General features: G+C 35.3%; 1 protein-coding gene across 1 annotated transcript in view; it reads left to right on the top strand.

Annotated features, from left to right (window-relative positions):
• Ncam2 (neural cell adhesion molecule 2) overlaps window positions 1-17,035 on the top strand; it is a 319,248-nt gene that overhangs the window by 250,104 nt on the left and 52,109 nt on the right. Inside the window, exons 13-14 of the mRNA XM_055617845.1 lie at window positions 11,034-11,153; window positions 13,733-13,854. Of these exons, the coding sequence (XP_055473820.1) occupies window positions 11,034-11,153; window positions 13,733-13,854 (242 nt within the window). The remainder of the gene's footprint in view (window positions 1-11,033; window positions 11,154-13,732; window positions 13,855-17,035) is intronic.

A 17,035-nucleotide genomic window follows, 5' to 3' on the forward strand; every position in this document is an offset into this window, starting at 1 on the left:
CTTCTTCCACTGTATCTCAGTTTCCTTTGTATTCAGGACTCTTGTAGCAATTTCCCACTGCACTTCGCAAACTTCCATTCTAGCCCATCTAAAGCCCAGATGTCCACCAGCTGATGATCATATAATGAAAATATGCTTTATTTGCACAATAGAATGAAGCACACAGTTTACAGGTAAGTGGATGGAGCTAGACACTATCAACCAAAGATAGGTAACCTAGACATCCAAAGACAAATGTTATGTTTTCTCTTACATGTGGACGCTAACACTTAAGCTTCTGAATCTGTGATACATTCTAATAACCACAGAGGTTGAGTAAGTAGTAAGAGACTAAGGGGTAAATGATCTTCAGTGGAAAGGATAATAGATTATATGTATGTATATTATATGTATATTATGTATATAATATGTATATTATAGTTATGTAAAGACAAAAGGCAAACTAAAGTAGGAATAGTAAATTGGGTGGGAGATGGGAGAGAAAAGTAAAGGAGAGTATGAGGCCGGTGACGACCAACACTTAAAGCCATTTGGAAAGCTATACAGAAACCTACAATAATATAAGCTTCTTAACATACATACACATAGAAATAGTCTAAGTGAAGTGACCGAATTATTGAGGAAATAATCCCTCAACTCAACATCTAATACCATCAAGTGAAACCTCCAGTGCCACAAATGGGTTACATATTACTCAATTTTTGACCAAAGCCAGCCTATAGAAACACTCAAACCTCACATGATGTTATCAAAGGTATTGGCTACTCTCCACACTGTGAGGGTAAAGAGGTAAGGACCTCTTGATGAAGACATTGATATCATTAAAGATGGAGAAGTTGATCTTGTGACCAACTAGAAGATTCACTTCAATTAGCTAGTGTTCATGGTACGAGATAGATACTCTGCATACTACTGGAGGTGGAAGGAAATTGTCTTCATCCAGCCATAAACTCTGAGACCTGCAATAGAGATCTTCATACAAGATATGCTATGTAATATTTATACAAATATTTCAGGAGTAAGCAAACATTTTTTTTGATTGGATACAAGGCCCACTGCATAAGATAGAACTATTGCTGTCACTTTTAAATTGCCCAAGAAATTGATATTGGACAGGTCAATAGTAGTAGTGTTTTCAAGAAACGCTTCACCTTAAGTCTTCAGCATCAACACAGAAAAAGGGACAGAAAGACTGTAAAAGCCAGAGGTGAGAGATGACTCCAAGGGAAAAATATATTCAAGATACCAGAAGAGCATATGGGCATGAGAAAAAAAAAAAACAGATAAAAATATATTGCAGGAAATTTGTTTTCAATACAAGAAAAAATACAGAAAATATTGAGTATTTAACATGTATTATAGGAGTTGATCTCAATTATGAATACGCAGATGCCTTAGTAATTTTTTGGTTACTGATCATATGACCAATGTAACATAAAATAAGGTGTTTAACTTGGAGTTAACATGTATAGAGGGTTGGAACCCATAATTTTCATCGAAGGAAGACTGGCACTAGACAGACAGGCAAGGTGCTGGAGCAGTTGCTGAGAATTTAAGTCTTTTTTCACAAGCATGAGAGAGATATCAGTGGGAATGCAGTTGGTTTCTGAAGTCCTAAATGCCATCCCCAGTGATGCCAACAATGCCATACCTCCTAATTGTTCTCAAACAGGTCAGCTAGCAGAGGAGCAAGTATTAAAATCTATATGACTATGAGTTCATATAAGTCAAACCATACACCTGACTTCCTAGCTGACATAGGTTTACACCCCATGCCGTATCCTGAAGTCTCCATTATGTTTTAGTCTCAAAACAGAAGACCAAAGCTCAGTTATCTTTTGAGGCTCAAGACATTTCTCCATCCATTTCTGCCATCCACTATAAAATGAAAAAAAATAAAATAAAATAAAAATAAAATTATATACTTAAAACTTACAATCACACAGAATATTATTAACATTCCAAAGTGAAAGAAAGAGGACACAGTAAGCAAATACTGTGCCCAAGCAAGATCCAAACTCAACAGGATATCTCACAAATCCTTTAGCTTTATGTTTGATGTTAAGGGACTTAAACTACTCTTTCTTTCCAGCTTTGCTGGCTGCTGCACACTTCTACCCCTTGGCTAGTTCTTTTACTTGCCTGCAGCTCTTATGTTCTACATCTTGGTGTCTCCAGAACATTACAGATACCCGTTTTGTAGTTTTGCACAATGTCCTCTCTGGGTCCTACTCAGAGACTCCTTTGCCATATGCCTGGCCTCAGAGGTTTTTTCTTAGCTCAGAGGAAGATGTGACAACCCTTTTTCTTCCGTATCTTTCATGACTATAAAGCAAGAAACGTATGGAAAATGCTTCTTTCAGCACCCAAAATGGGAAAGAGCCTGCTCCCTCCTTTAAATATTCTCTTGTTTCAAATATTTTTAAAATTTTTATTACTTTTTTATTAATTACAGTTTATTCACTTTGTATCCCAGCTGTATCCTCCTCCCTTTTCCCCTCCCAATCCTGCCTCATCTTCTCCCATGTCCCTCCCAAAATCTACTGATAGGGAGGTCCTTCTCCCCCTCCCTCTGACCCTAGCCTATCAGGTCTCATCAGGACTGGCTGCACTGTGTCCTCTGCTCCCTCCTCAGGGGGAGGCAATCAAAAAGCCAGGAGGAGCAGTCCTGTTAGGCCACAGAGGAGGACTTTGCAGCCAGCCTTGAAGATACCTGATAAAACAGGGTCAAATGAAAGGGGAGGAGGTTCTCCCCTATCAGTGGACTTGGAAAGGGGCAGGGAGGAGACCAGGGAGGGAGTTGGGGAGGGGGAGGGAATGAGGGAGCGGGATACAGCTGGGACACAGAGTTAAGAAATTGTAACTAAAAAGGGGGAAAAAAAAAAAAGCCAGCCACTGAGTTCATGTCAGAGACAGTCCCTGATTCCCTTACTAGGATATCCACTTGGAGACTGAGCTGCCATGGGTACATCTGTAAGGGGCTCTAGGTTATCTCCATGCATGATCCTGGGATACTAAAATCTGTACACCTAAAGAAGCTAAGCAAGAAGCAGGATCATGGGTAAGATGATCAGTCCTTACTCAAAAAGGCAAATGGGATGGACATCAGAAGAGGGAGAAAACAGGGAACAGGACAGGAACCTACCACAGAGGGGCTCTGAAAGACTCTACCCCGCAGGGTATTAAAGCAGATGCTGAGACTCATAGCCAAACTTTGGGCAGAGTGCCGGGAATTTTATGAAAGAAGGGGGAGATAGAAAGACCTGGAGGAGACAGGAACTCCATAAGGAGAGCAACAGAACCAAAATATCTTGTTTCATAGTTTAGAATATGATTTCAGCATTTAATCTCCCTTGCCTTTGTTTACATCTTTTCATCTACTCTCTTCATGCTGTCTTTCAAATTCATGAACTAATTTTTTAATAAGTTGTATGATACATTCATTTTTACGCACACATATTTATAAAACATACAAATAATCAAAATAACTTTCTCATGCAGCATAATGTTCTTGTATGTATATGTTTTCAGGGCTGACCTATTAATATAATCATATAATCAATTACTTTCTCTTATCTGACTAAAGACAGCATACTCTAGACAAGACTGTGTTATAGCTGGAAGGCTCAGGAATGCTGTGGGATAATAGTCTTGCTTTATTTATTATAGCTATTCTGATTGCTTTAAGGCAAAATTTTAAATTAGTTTTAAGTTTAAGTTTTAATTGCAAAGTATTTTAAAGTATGAATTATTTATCAATTGTTTAGTTTGATGAAACTTTTTAAATCAAAATTTTCATAAAAGTGACATTTTTTTATATATCATGTGCATCATCTGAATTCAAGACACTATTCTGTCCTGTAAAAAGCATCATGACTAAAATTCATTAAATTATTTTATATGTAACTGGTACTTTTCTGCTGTTTTTCAAAATATATACTTAATGAATTATTTTTTACAAATATGTTATTAAAAGTGACGTAGATCAAGGAAAATGTCACATGTATTATATTATGTATAATAACAATATCTTCCTAAAATACTTTCTAGACAGGAAAAATGAGTTTTTAGAAAACTATTGAAAACTTAAAAAAACTAAAATTTAGACAAAAATTCAAATTTAAAATTCAAAATAAGTAAAAATTATTGACATGAAATAAATATGTAGATTCTCATATAAATTTTATTTTGGATTAGCCTTGAGATTATTCCAGAATCAAAATATTGTAAATTTAGCTTTATTGATAAAAAAAAAATGTTATTGATAGTGAAATTGTAAGACCCTAAGCAAAGCTCCCTGGATTTAGAATGTCCAACCTAATGTAAAAATGTTTTATGAGAACCACACAGTTTGGGACTGGGAAAGTGTTCGACTGGCTAGCATTACCTAGCTATGTGATGTTTTTAATCTGTGCATTCAGTTACAATAAAGTGATTAAAAAACTTAAAAAAAACACAAAAAAAAACAGTAAAAGAAGTATATTTTCATTACAAGTTGTCTGTTTCAAATTCTTGTGAAAGTGGAGTTATATTTTAAGCAAACTAAAATGGATGAGAAATGTCTGGTTTTACTTCTTTTGTTTACCCAGTAAAACCTGCATATTAACTGGAAAACTTCACAGTCCTGTGAGTTTTTAGATCTCTTTGCGGAGACTAATGACCAGTGTAATAGTCAGTGAGCAATTACCCTCACCCATGTTTTGCGATTTCTCATTGTTGTCATAGTGGTTTCATAGTTCGTGGCAACCTCAGCTTTCCCATTCAAGTCCAGTTGATGCTGTAATTCTAGCCTGAGGGACATCTCATCTGCTCACAGTGAATGTCGGGCAAACACTTGCAGTAATCCAGGATTTAAGAAATAGAGAGAACGCAGCTAAATTGAATCGTAGTGTGGATATTTGCTTATTTTAATTAGTTTCCTCAATCATTTTTTTTCCTCCATAGGCTGTAAATATTCAACAGTCTTTGTGCCTGTTGACAGTTAAAGAAATGAGATTTATTGGTATATAAACAAAGAAAAACTTATTTAACTCCCAGGGATAAAATTTGACGCCTTATGAAAGAAGAATGTAATTTCTGTTTTCCCTTTTCTAGTATTTTACATAGTTGTAAAACCAGGATAAGCAAAGCTTGTGTTTTTCTTTCATGTGCCAGAATAAATGTTATTATTTTAATGCACACTTTGCATTTTTAGGCCAGAATTTTTTAGTTATAGCCAACATTTATTTAAGAAACTCAATCATATCTCAATTCTAACTAAAACATTAAATTAGAGAAGGAAACCTGTTTCTTTAAAGAAAAATTGTATATAACTGGACGATGTGATGTTTCCAAGTCATGCTGACTTAATGTTGCTGGAATACGCACTAATTTATACCGTTTGTCTTTAGGGAACACGTAGTAGTTTTTAATGTGGCTACACTACAAGGTAATTTTTGCTTTTGAATTTCTAATAAATTATAGGGAAAGAAGCCATCCCACACATATTGTCCAAATGTATGGGCAAATGGAAGGAAAGAAATCTATTAACTAACTTTACAATTTGTGGTGCAATTTTTTTACAGAATGGGCAGGCTTGCATTTTTCAGGTAGTAGTTGTTCCACCTTAGGTATTCAGAAACTCTGTGCTTGGTAGTATGCCACAAAATTATGGGTGATTTAGGGCATGTATGTCTCTCTTAAGTAAGGAAATTCAAATTACAGACCCATGTTTTTATTATTATTTTTTTATTATGTTACATTTTATTAACTCTGTATCCCAGCTATAACCTGCTCCCTCATTACTTCCCATACCCTCCCTCCCTCCCTCATAGCCTCCCTGCCCCTTTCCAAGTCCACTGATTGGGGAGGACCTTCTCCCCTTTCATCTGATACTGGTTTATCAGGTATCTTCAGGACTAGCTGCAAAGTCCTCCTCTGTAGCCTAACAGGACTGCTCCTCCCTTGGGGGTGGGGGATGTCAAAAAGCCTGCCACTGAGTTCATGTCAGAAATAGTCCCTGTTCCCCTTACTATGGGAAACAAATTGGTTACTGAGCTACCACGGGCTTCATACGAGCAGAGGTTCTAGGTTATATCCATACATGGTCCTTGGTGGAGTATCCATCTCAGAAAAGACCCCTGTGCCCAGATATATTTGGTCCTTGTGGAGCTCCTATACTTTCCAAGTCATAGTAACTCCCCTTCTTTCATATGATTCCCTGCACTCTGCTGAAGGTTTGGTTATGAGTCTTACAACAGCACAGGCTCTAAGAGCAATAATCAATAAATGGGACCTCATGGACGACAGCCTACAGACCCATGTTTTACTGCCCTGGAATGTATTCCTTTTTTTTTTTTTTTAACTTTCATTTTAAACATGTTTGAAACCCTTTCTATGTGACAAAATAATCATAGTTTCACAAAAGTTGACAAACCTCACAATCAGTGTTATTTCAGCAAGCTTTCATAAGCAGGACTTGAAAACAGACTGACTTCTTGTACATAAATTTGGACAACTTGCCCCCATACTTAGAACCTTACTTAGTTCCTGTAATTTTGAAGGAGGTCTGTAGGTCCTACTGCTCTTCACCTTACCCATGAGTCTTTCAACTCAGGACTGTAACAATATTTGAGCCCACACTGTTTGCCTCTCTGCCCTAAAATCTGTTTTGATGTGAAACTCAGTATACTGAGTAACCTTGAAATAGAGAAGAATAAATTAATATGAAGGAAGAAAAAAAATCTACTGATTTGTGCATCACATGAATAAAGAAGAAAGGTCCCACAGTCAGTCAGACATTTCGCTTGAAATGAATAAATACTTCAAGTAATTTGTAAACATATGTTTTTATAGTTTAAGTATCAAACTACAGATTTCCATGAGTTTAGGTATGCTCTGATACTTTTATAGCTTAGCTATTACCAATTTTTAACCAAAAGATTTAAAAATATACGTTTTTCATTTATTTATTTTTTATTTATTAAAATTTATTTACTTTGTACCTTGGCTGTAGCCTCCTCCATTGTCTCCTGTCAGTCTCACCCTCCTTCCCTCTTTTCCCCCTTTGCCCTCCCCTAGTCCACTGATAGGGAGGTCCTCTTCCCCTTCTATCTGACCTTAACCTATCAGGACTCATGAGGACAGGCTGCATTGTCTTCCTGGGAAATATACTTTTAAATTGAAAATGTCAACAAAAAAATTTCTGTTTCATAGTAAATTTTACTTACCATTAAAATGATAAGCTTTAAATTCTGCTGCTCTTCATCTGCTGGCTTATAAAACAAAAGGATAAGAGCTATACTATTAGCTGTGATCAAAGTAGACATAGCATTTTCTGCTCTGTAATGATGATGATTTCAGGTTTTTATCATAGAAATAAGGAGGTTTAAGTAGCTAGTCAAAGTTGTTGACAGTGGTGAAACTATATTTTATTATTTCTCATATGCTAAAGCATTCATGCACTAATGTAAATCATCTATATAAATGTTCATTAATATTCATAAGTACATATTAAAATAGTTCTATATTCCAGTAATGTATAATATTTAGCTATTAAAAAGACAGAAATGAATAACTTTTTATTTTCTTTTATTTTGCAGTTATTTTTTTGAGATAATGATATAAATACATCATTTTCTTTTTCCTTTTGTTTTTCTCCAAACTTCCACATATCTCTGGCCTCCTTCACATCTATAGTCTCTTTTTCTTTATTACTTGTTCTTACTTACATGACTATTTGTTAATAAGTAAAGACAATCTGCTTGGTTTAATATCATGTGCTTTTAGGATTGACCATTGGTGTTAGGAAACCAACTGCTGTGCTCTTGCATGGGAAAGACACTACTGCTCTCAGCCTTCCGTAGCTGCCTGTAGTTCTTTTCTTAGGGCAGAGTCCTTAGCACATCTATTGTTGTCTTTATTCAGCTCATTTTTCTGCAGTCGTGTTACTGATGATTTGACACTGTCAGTATTACATTAAGAAGAGGCTTCCCCATGGACAACAATAAAATCATTGCTTTGATGTATAATATTCTTAGATGTGTTCTCTCCCCATTTGGAAGTCTCTATAACTACATGCATCTATGCAATAACCTACTAATAAAATAACTATTCTGGAGTTTAAGTTCTATGTTTGTTGATTCCCATGCTGTTTTTGTTTTGTTTTGTTTTTTACTGGGGAATTATTTCCTGAAAGCCTTGTGAGTTAAAGCATGTTCTGATATCATTTATTTACGCTCAGATGTTTTTTGCTATCCACGCAGCATCTGGACAAAGTGTTTCTCCAAGTCAGTCAACATTTTACCAAATGGCCTTTATGGAAACTGATATCATTCATTAAAATCTGAGGATGTGGCTGGTTATATATTATTCACAGAAAATTTTATTTCCTTTTCAGATAATAAAATTGAGAAATATGTAGAAACCTTTCCATAGGGAAATTTATCCTTTCTGCTGGTATTAGAGCATATGCATAAAGTTAAACAAAGCCTAGTTAAAGTTAGAAGAAAGGGTTTTGAAGACTTTTTATTACAAAATAATTAAGAGTTAGGTCAGAATTAGGTTATCTGGCTTTTTATTTTTTAATTTTTTTAATATTTTATATTAATTACAGTTTATTCACTTTGTATCCCAGCTGTAGCCCCCTCCTTCATTCCCTCCCAACTCCACCCTCCTTCCCTCATCTTCTCCCTGCCCCTTTCCAAGTCCACTGATTGGGGAGTCCTCCTCCCCTTCCATCTGACTCTAGTTTATCAGGTCTCATTAGGACTGGTTGTATTGTCTTCCTCTGTGGCCTGGTAAGGCTGCTGCCCCATCAGGGGGAGGTGATCAAAAAGCCAGCCACTGAGTTCATGTCAGAGACAGTTCCTATTCCCCTTACTAGAGAACCCACTTGGATACTGAGCTTTCCTTTTAACATTACATAATGTTTGAATAAAAATATCACTTAGTATTCAGTATTAGAATGCACAATTGTTACATGTCAGTCAGATAAAAAAGTCTTATAGTAATTTCTAGTTGACACCTGTGTTATGTATTGATATTAATGATTATCTGTTCTTAGGTGATATGTGTAACATATTCTCTATTTTAGATAAAAAAGATAACTATAGTATACATGAAACTTGTTTATCTTTGGAGAAATTAATAGTAGTATTAGTAATAATAATAGTAATAATAATTATATAAAATAAAGGATATGAGATTCAAGTTTTAATCACAGTTAAACTAATAACTTTCTAAATTTGGTCTCCAGTGAGTAGAATTTAATCATATCTTATGACTAATCAGACATTCTTTTGATATATCCTTTTAACTTGGAGTGCAATTGATTATTATATAAAGAATCCATGACTTGATTGTAACAAAAAGGTACCAATCCCAGTAGATTTCTAAATTAAAAAAAAAAAAAAACATTTCTCTTAGTTTTTGATACTATAATATAAGTATGAACTCAGTGGCCGGCTCTCTGATCCCTTCCCCTTGAGTGGTTCAGCCTTGCCAGGCCACAGAGGAGACAATGAAACCAGTCGTGATGAGACCTGATAGGCAAGAGTCAAATATAAGAGGAGGAGGACCTCCTATATCAGAGGACCAGGGGAGGGACATAGTGGGAAGAAGAAGAAGGGAAGGTGGGATTGGGAGGAGATGAGGCGGGTGCCCACAGCGATTATATAAATTGAAATAAATTGTAATTAATTGATAATAAAAAAGAAAACAGAATTAAAAAAAAAAAACCAAGGAGTTTTTGTGAGAGTGTATCTCCAATTAGTTTTTTTGTTTTGTTTTGTTTTGTTTTGTTTTCTGTCAGAATAAGTAGTGCCATATAAGCACAAGATAAACTCTGTGGCTGGATCTTTAATCACCTCCCCCTGAGGAGGGAACAGCCTTGCCAGGCCACAGAGGAGGACATTGCAGCCTGTCCTGATGAAATCTGATAAACTGGGGTCAGATGAAAGGGGAGCCTCCTCCCCAATCAGTGGACTTAAAGAGGGTCAGGGAGGACATGAGGGAGGGAGGGTGGGATTGTGAGGAAGTGAGGGAGGGGGCTACAGCTGGTATACAAAGCAAATAAACTGTAATTAATAAAACAAAAAAACAGGAAAATAACAAAAATGATAAAATAACAAAAACAAACAAACCAAACTTAAAAATCAGTGCTTTAAAACTTGAAGCAAAGTCAAATTATCTGTGAAACAATGGAGGCTTCCCTATGCCATCCAATGTTTATAATGGAAATATGCTTCTGGACCTTTCAGGTTCTTTATATAAACCCAGGTTTGCATGTAATGGAAAACAATTTAAAGTCGAATGTACAAGTAAGAGGACTAACACACTGTTTTTTGTTTGTTTGTTTGTTTGTTTTATTTTTTTCAAGACAGGGCTTTTCTATCTTGGCTCTCCTAAAGTCCCTTTGCAGACTAGGCTGGCCTGGAACTCACAGAGACCCTCCTGTCTCGCCTCTGCCTCCCCAAGTGCTAGGATTAAAGGCATGCACCACCATGCCCAGCTGAATTTGAAGTAATTTAATTCATTCTAGATTGTAAAATGAATGTCTCCACAGTTGCTGCAGATTCAAGTTCATGACACTTCTTTGTCATGAGTAGAAAACTTCATGCTGAAGGCCCAGACATTTTCAATTTAATCCCACGTTTCCATTAAGTTATGAAGGAAAAATTGATTTGAGTTAAGTGAGGTACTTACATACAAAGGACATGGTATATTCATATCATTTTTATTTCTTAGTAATAATAAAAATAATAATTGAATGACTGTTTGGACTTTCTGTTAGTGTCCTGAAAGAAGCTACTTATTTGTTCCTTTATTATTTAGTGCTTTTGTGGGAGCTACAATAGAATCACACCAAAAAGGATTGCTCAGTAATTATGCTTATATGACCTATTTTTTTCAGGTATTCTTCTGTGGTTATTCTCCCAGATTTGTGATAAACCCAACGCTTTTCCTTATTGTAACGATGTAAACCTAAGTATGTTTTTCTTTTCTTTCTTTTTTTTTTTTTTTTTTTTTTTTTTGGTTTGTTTTGTTATTCTTAGCAATGGTTGTTTTGAGCAGCCTGGAACCAAATACTACTTACGAAATCAGGGTAGCAGCGGTAAATGGCAAAGGGCAAGGTGACTACAGTAAAATAGAAGTATTCCAGACTCTGCCAGTCCGTAAGTAGCCATAACTTCCTCACTCTCTGTTTCCAGATCCTTCTCTTGAAAATTTAATGGGAGTTTTAAATGCAGAAAAGCATTTCAATACTTTAGGGAAGTGAATTATCTCTCTGTTGAAGGTTTTACTGAGTAAGTGGCATCTTGAGGGTTATAAAAATAGCTCTTCTCTAAGTTGGCCAAGAAAATAAAATTGTAGTAGAATATAAACAGTAAATATGCTCTTAGGAAATATTTTATATTTATAGTGTGATTAATTAGATTATGTCTGCAGATTGTATTGTGTTCACAGAGAAATGTTATGTGACATGTCTCTTTTACTGAGATATAGCTAATATCCGGAAGGTTATGTGAACCTTAAAAAATAAGAATACAAATCTCAAATCTGTCTTAGTTTGAGTAATTTGTAGCCAATTTAGTTTACGTAAAGTCATTTTAAGCTTTAAAAGGCATTGCCTTATATCATTTTTAAAATTGTGAGACAGTTTATTGAGAACGACTGAATACAGCTATTGTAAAATCTGGGGAAGAATCTGCCTCCTGCATGAAAATATTGGTCAACCAAATTGACAACTGTTGTTAAAATGTATGGCCTAACAAATGTTTATTATTAGGCTATAATTATCACGGCAGTACTATCTAACCTGCTATCAACCAAATAAAAACACAGACACCTGTTGTATTTTCTATAATAGCCTTTACCTGGGACACTGCAGATATTAACCCTCTAAACTAACTTTACCTCCCAGCCCAATTGCAAGCTACCACCCATTCATGGTCCAAAAATATTATTAATGTTCTCCACCTCCTCGATCCACGCTGATCCGGCCATATGCTCCTTTCCCACTCTAACCCACAGAGCCAATCTGTTTCCTTCTTCTCTGACCCTGTCTCTTCCTCCTTCTCTCCAGGTGGACATTTGACCCCACCTGGTCCCTCCTGCCTGCAAACCCCAAACTGCACCTCCCTTTCTTCTGCCAAACCCCAAACTTCATCATTTTTTATTAACCAATCATCTTTAAATTAGGTGGAGCTAGGCTTACACAACTAAGACAGTATAGTTGAGAATATGCTCCTCTGTGCAGGGACCTTTGGGGCCAGTAATTAACATTAAGTCACATATCACCCCAACAACCACAGTAGATTTCTACTCTCTATCTTTTGGCAAAGATTTTTTTTTCTGTTGCTTCCCAGACCTTACCATATAATAAAAATAAAAATTAAAAAAGAGATAACTTTGTCCTTCTGGCATCCACATCAATGCACACCAGCACACACGTTTGCACACACATAGACACACACATTCTGCAACTACCACCAATACAACCAAGATCACAGCCACCATGACTCTCATTGTCTGATTTTCTCCTTCCTCCTAAATCATAAAACTTCTCTTCCCATAATATGTTGTTGCTGACTTGTCAACCTTTCTCGAACACTACAAATCCTTTGAAATTAGGTGCGATTTTTTTATTGATTGGTTGACTGAATTTTATACAAACGGAAGACACTGTTTCATCTACTTTCTGCAACAGAATCTATATTTGTTTTTCATTTTATTTTTCAAATGAAGTTGTGCCATATAATAAAGTAACATTCAGAGGCTGTGATTATCTGCATTAGACCTATATGAGATTAGGTACTAACATTTCATCATTAATAATGGGGTAAAGTTCCTGAAGCCCTACCCAATCCTGAGAGAACACTGGCTGTTAATGTCTATTAGGAGGAGTGTCCTTTTCTTCAGTGCTATGGACACTTGCTCCAGTAAACAGTTGACCTTGCTCCAGTAAACAGTAATTATACACCGATGGTGACACAATGAGAAAGACATAAAAGGCCGAAGATGGTTTTAGATAAAAGAGAGAAGGGAATGAAGTGAAAATGATTTAATTAATATTATATAAACTTATGAAACTATTAAGCTATAAAAAATTTTAAACATAACTTCTTTAAGTTAATTTTTTTTCTGGTTAATTTTTTAAATTAATTTATTTATTACAATTTATTCATCTTGTATTCAGACTGTAGCCCCCCTGATCTCCTCCCAATCTCTCCCTCCCTGTTTCTTCTCCCCCTATGTTCCTCCCCTAGTCCACTGATAGGAGAGGTCCTCCTCCCCTTTCTTCTGACCCTAGCCTATCACATCCCAGTCCCATCAGGGCTGGCTGCATTATCTTGCTCTGTGGCCTGGCAAGGCTGTATCTGCAGAGAGAGGTGATCAATGAATAAATACTTCTAGTGTATGTATATGTAATATAGTTGCTACTAGAAATTTAGTTTCTTCTTTTTAGCTATCTCAAAATGCTATATTAAACTAAAATTATTATAGTGTCATTATAAATGATCCTATTCTATACGACATGGAAATTCACACTTTAAACATAGAAATTATACTAAACCATCTGAGCCTTAAAAACTATTTCACAAGTGAGCATCAAGTAATGCTCAAAATGGCAACATATCTGAAGTAAATCAAATAAAATGCTATCGGATATAAGGTGTTGGCTTAATGAAAAAGCAGTGTTCTTTGGCATGGAAAGCGACTGTTTATGAGGAAGTTTCCTGTTACTTCCTAGGTGAGCCAAGTCCGCCTTCCATACATGGACAACCAAGCAGTGGGAAGAGTTTTAAAATCAGCATCACCAAACAAGATGATGGAGGGGCTCCTATTTTAGAATACATTGTGAAATACAGAAGTGTAAGTACCTTCTGACTCATATATTGTACCTTATTTCCTATTACATGAGGAGTCACAATGATCTCAAAGGTTGACTAGGAATGAATCCATAATTAATGATGTAAAGGGTAACATTAATATTTCTATTCATGAAAATCATCACTATATGTGACCTTCTCTTTTTTTATTAAAGTTTAAGCAGATATTTTCAAAATATATTTTGATGGTTTTGACCTTAATTATAGTTCTGAAATGTGATTTAAAAACATAAAATGAATAGCATTTTTTCTTTATGTGACTAGTTTTCTCTCTTTTTCATTTAATGTTAGTACATTACTCTAAATTTGTGGTTCATTGAAACTAATATTGGAACTTTATTACCAACTTTTCATGTTGCAACATGTCTGATAAAAGTAACTTGAGTAAGGGATGATTTCATTTGAGTCACAGTTTAAGAGGTGGTGATTCATCGTGGCAATAGTTCCTGGCCTGTGCTGGCCTTGTACTGGGAATGAGGAAGCAGGGAGAGGAATGCTGGCATTCAGCTACTTTTGGCCTTTAGTCCTTACTGGACTCTAGTTCATGAGGCAGTATGTCTCACTTTTAACCACAACAAGACTTCCTTTTCCCCCTTAAACCTCTGGGAAGCATCCTCCTACATGTGCCCACAGTTGTGTTTCTAGAAGATTCTTTGAAAAAACTTTGCATTGTTTTTTGTGTACAGGTATTTTGCCTGCCTCTGCACTGTATGTATGTGTGGTTCCTATAAAGAATGTAAGACCTGCGGTCATATAGTTACAGACAGTTGTGGGCCACTACGTCGAAGATGGGGAATGAGTTGCTTTCTTCTGGAACAAAAGCCAGTGCCCTTAACCATTAAATTCTGTAGCCCTTGTAAATGATTATGGATACTTTCAAGTTGACAATGAAGGTCAACTTCCCAAGATAGGAATATTAGCACACTGCACCTAAGAACAGTTATTATAATGAAATAGATCTATCAGCATTTAAAAAGAGAATGGGCAGTGACCTTTTGTAAAAGGGATCATTTGGATTAAATTTGAATTGGTGAGCAAAGGACTTCTGACATTAAGAGGTGTGAGGGAGTTTTTAAAGGTTTCTGTGAAGAGGGATTCTGCTTGTTATGAGATCGTGGACAAAGTTTTCCAATGTATGTTTATTCTGTTTCACTATTATATATGTTGCTGATAGTCACTGAAAGTGATTACTTATCAAAAGATTCCCAAAAGCCAAATTTTGTTTGAATGTTTTATAAAAAAATGTGTGTGTGTGTGTGTGTATATATATATATATATATATATATATATATATATATATATATATATGCTTAAAATTGTGTTTTTGTAGTACTAGAATACAGTTTCAACAGCTTTTCTATATTTTGTTAACTATGTCAACTTGAATATTAGATTTTAAGACATTAAGGTAAGTAAATTGATTTTGAATGGAATATGTCAGTAAACAATTTTATATACCATTTTGGTTTTCTCATTTAATTCCAATGTTCCCTTTACAAGTCAGTTCTCTTTTTAAATTAATAGTTTCCTGTGCCTTCCTCCTTCCCACAACTTCCATATTCTTCCACATTCCCATTCAAATTTATGGGCTCTTATTTTTATATATATATTTTTTCATATTTATTTATTTTGTATCAAAAATATAGCTAGCTTACACTCTTAGAGCTAGCGTAAGTAAAATAATCTAAGCTCCAAAAAAAAAAAAAAATCAAAATAACAACATGAACACCTTGAAAAGATAATATATTGCCCTTATATGTAGACACAGTAGTTTATACTCTTATATTCTACAACCAAGCTAACATTATGTGACATAATAGAATTTCTCATCCTTGGAATTTTTTTAAACTATTATTGTTTTGTATGCCCTTCCCTCACCACCACCACACACACACAAACAAACATGTAAATACAACCTGGAGTTAAGGCCCTTTAGTGTTGTTTGCTTATATCTGTTTTTAGGAAACATCACTCTCTCTGCTCCAGACTTCAAGCTGCCAAAAAAGAGCAGCTTGGTGATTTTTTTTTTTCATGCTTTTTCTTAAGGATTCAAAACAAGAGTGAGTCTCTGAAGGTCTCCTTGGACACCAGGTAGATCTACTCTGACAGTACAACGCAATTTGCGTCAGACATCTTGGAAATTCTCATTTTCTCATTTGAAAATTATGTACACAAGAGCATCTCTCTGTCTAAAGACCATAGACTAGAGCTGCCTCATTAATTACACTAGAATAGGTTTTACTTGTCTCATTTACTTTCATTTACTTACCTATAGTTGTACCCAGAGGGGTTTTTGCTGCAAAACACTGATTATTAGTGATTTCTGAGAAAGGACATCAATAAAATAGTACAGTCGACATTAAATTATAATGAAATAATAATGTGGTTACTAAATATTTCTGTGGATATTTTTATTTGAAGTTAAAGGTATGTTTGGTTGTATAATATAATAAATTGACAGCAGAGTAACAGAAATAGTACATTCAGTGCAAGCAGGTTGTTGTTTTCAAAGGGCAGTAGCTGACATTGATTACTTCATGCTATGCCTTTTTAACCTTCATTGTTATTGAGTTTTAATAAATCAAGCATACTTTAGGAATGATGTTTTACTTCTAATAATTCTAGGAGTGTTATTATTTCTAGTTATTTAAGAATAGGGATAGAAACTAAGTATGCTACTGAACATGACATTCTTCAGCATCAAAATGCAAACAGAAGAAGGAACATCATTAAGATAAAATGTAAAGGACATCGTGCAAGAGCATACCTAGGGTGCAGCCGCAGCGGACTCTGTCTCATCTCCCTCACCTAAGCAGTATCATAAAAGATGCAGCACTGCATAATCCTGCAGGAAACAAGTCAGGCCTCATTTTTTTCTAGGGATTTCTCTCTTAAACTCAGTGTTGAGTGCTTCTTTGTTAAAATATACATTTGGAATTAGGCAAAAGGAAATATGATTAAAAGGTATTAAGGAAAGAAGATTTTTTTTTTCTCCCGGACTTAGATGTTTATTTGTTAGGTAATCCAGGATTAGGGCAGCATTTCAGAAGTACTATCAAGAATGAAATTACTTTCTTTCATATTTGTCCGTTCTTAGAACACAGGCTTTATTCTCATTCAGCTTACAATGTTCTTTTTAGAAGGTGGCTTTAAATTCTCATTCA

This window comes from Psammomys obesus, unplaced genomic scaffold, assembly GCF_907164565.1.
Source record: "Psammomys obesus unplaced genomic scaffold, mPsaObe1.curated_primary_1811, whole genome shotgun sequence".
NCBI lineage: Eukaryota > Metazoa > Chordata > Mammalia > Rodentia > Muridae > Psammomys > Psammomys obesus.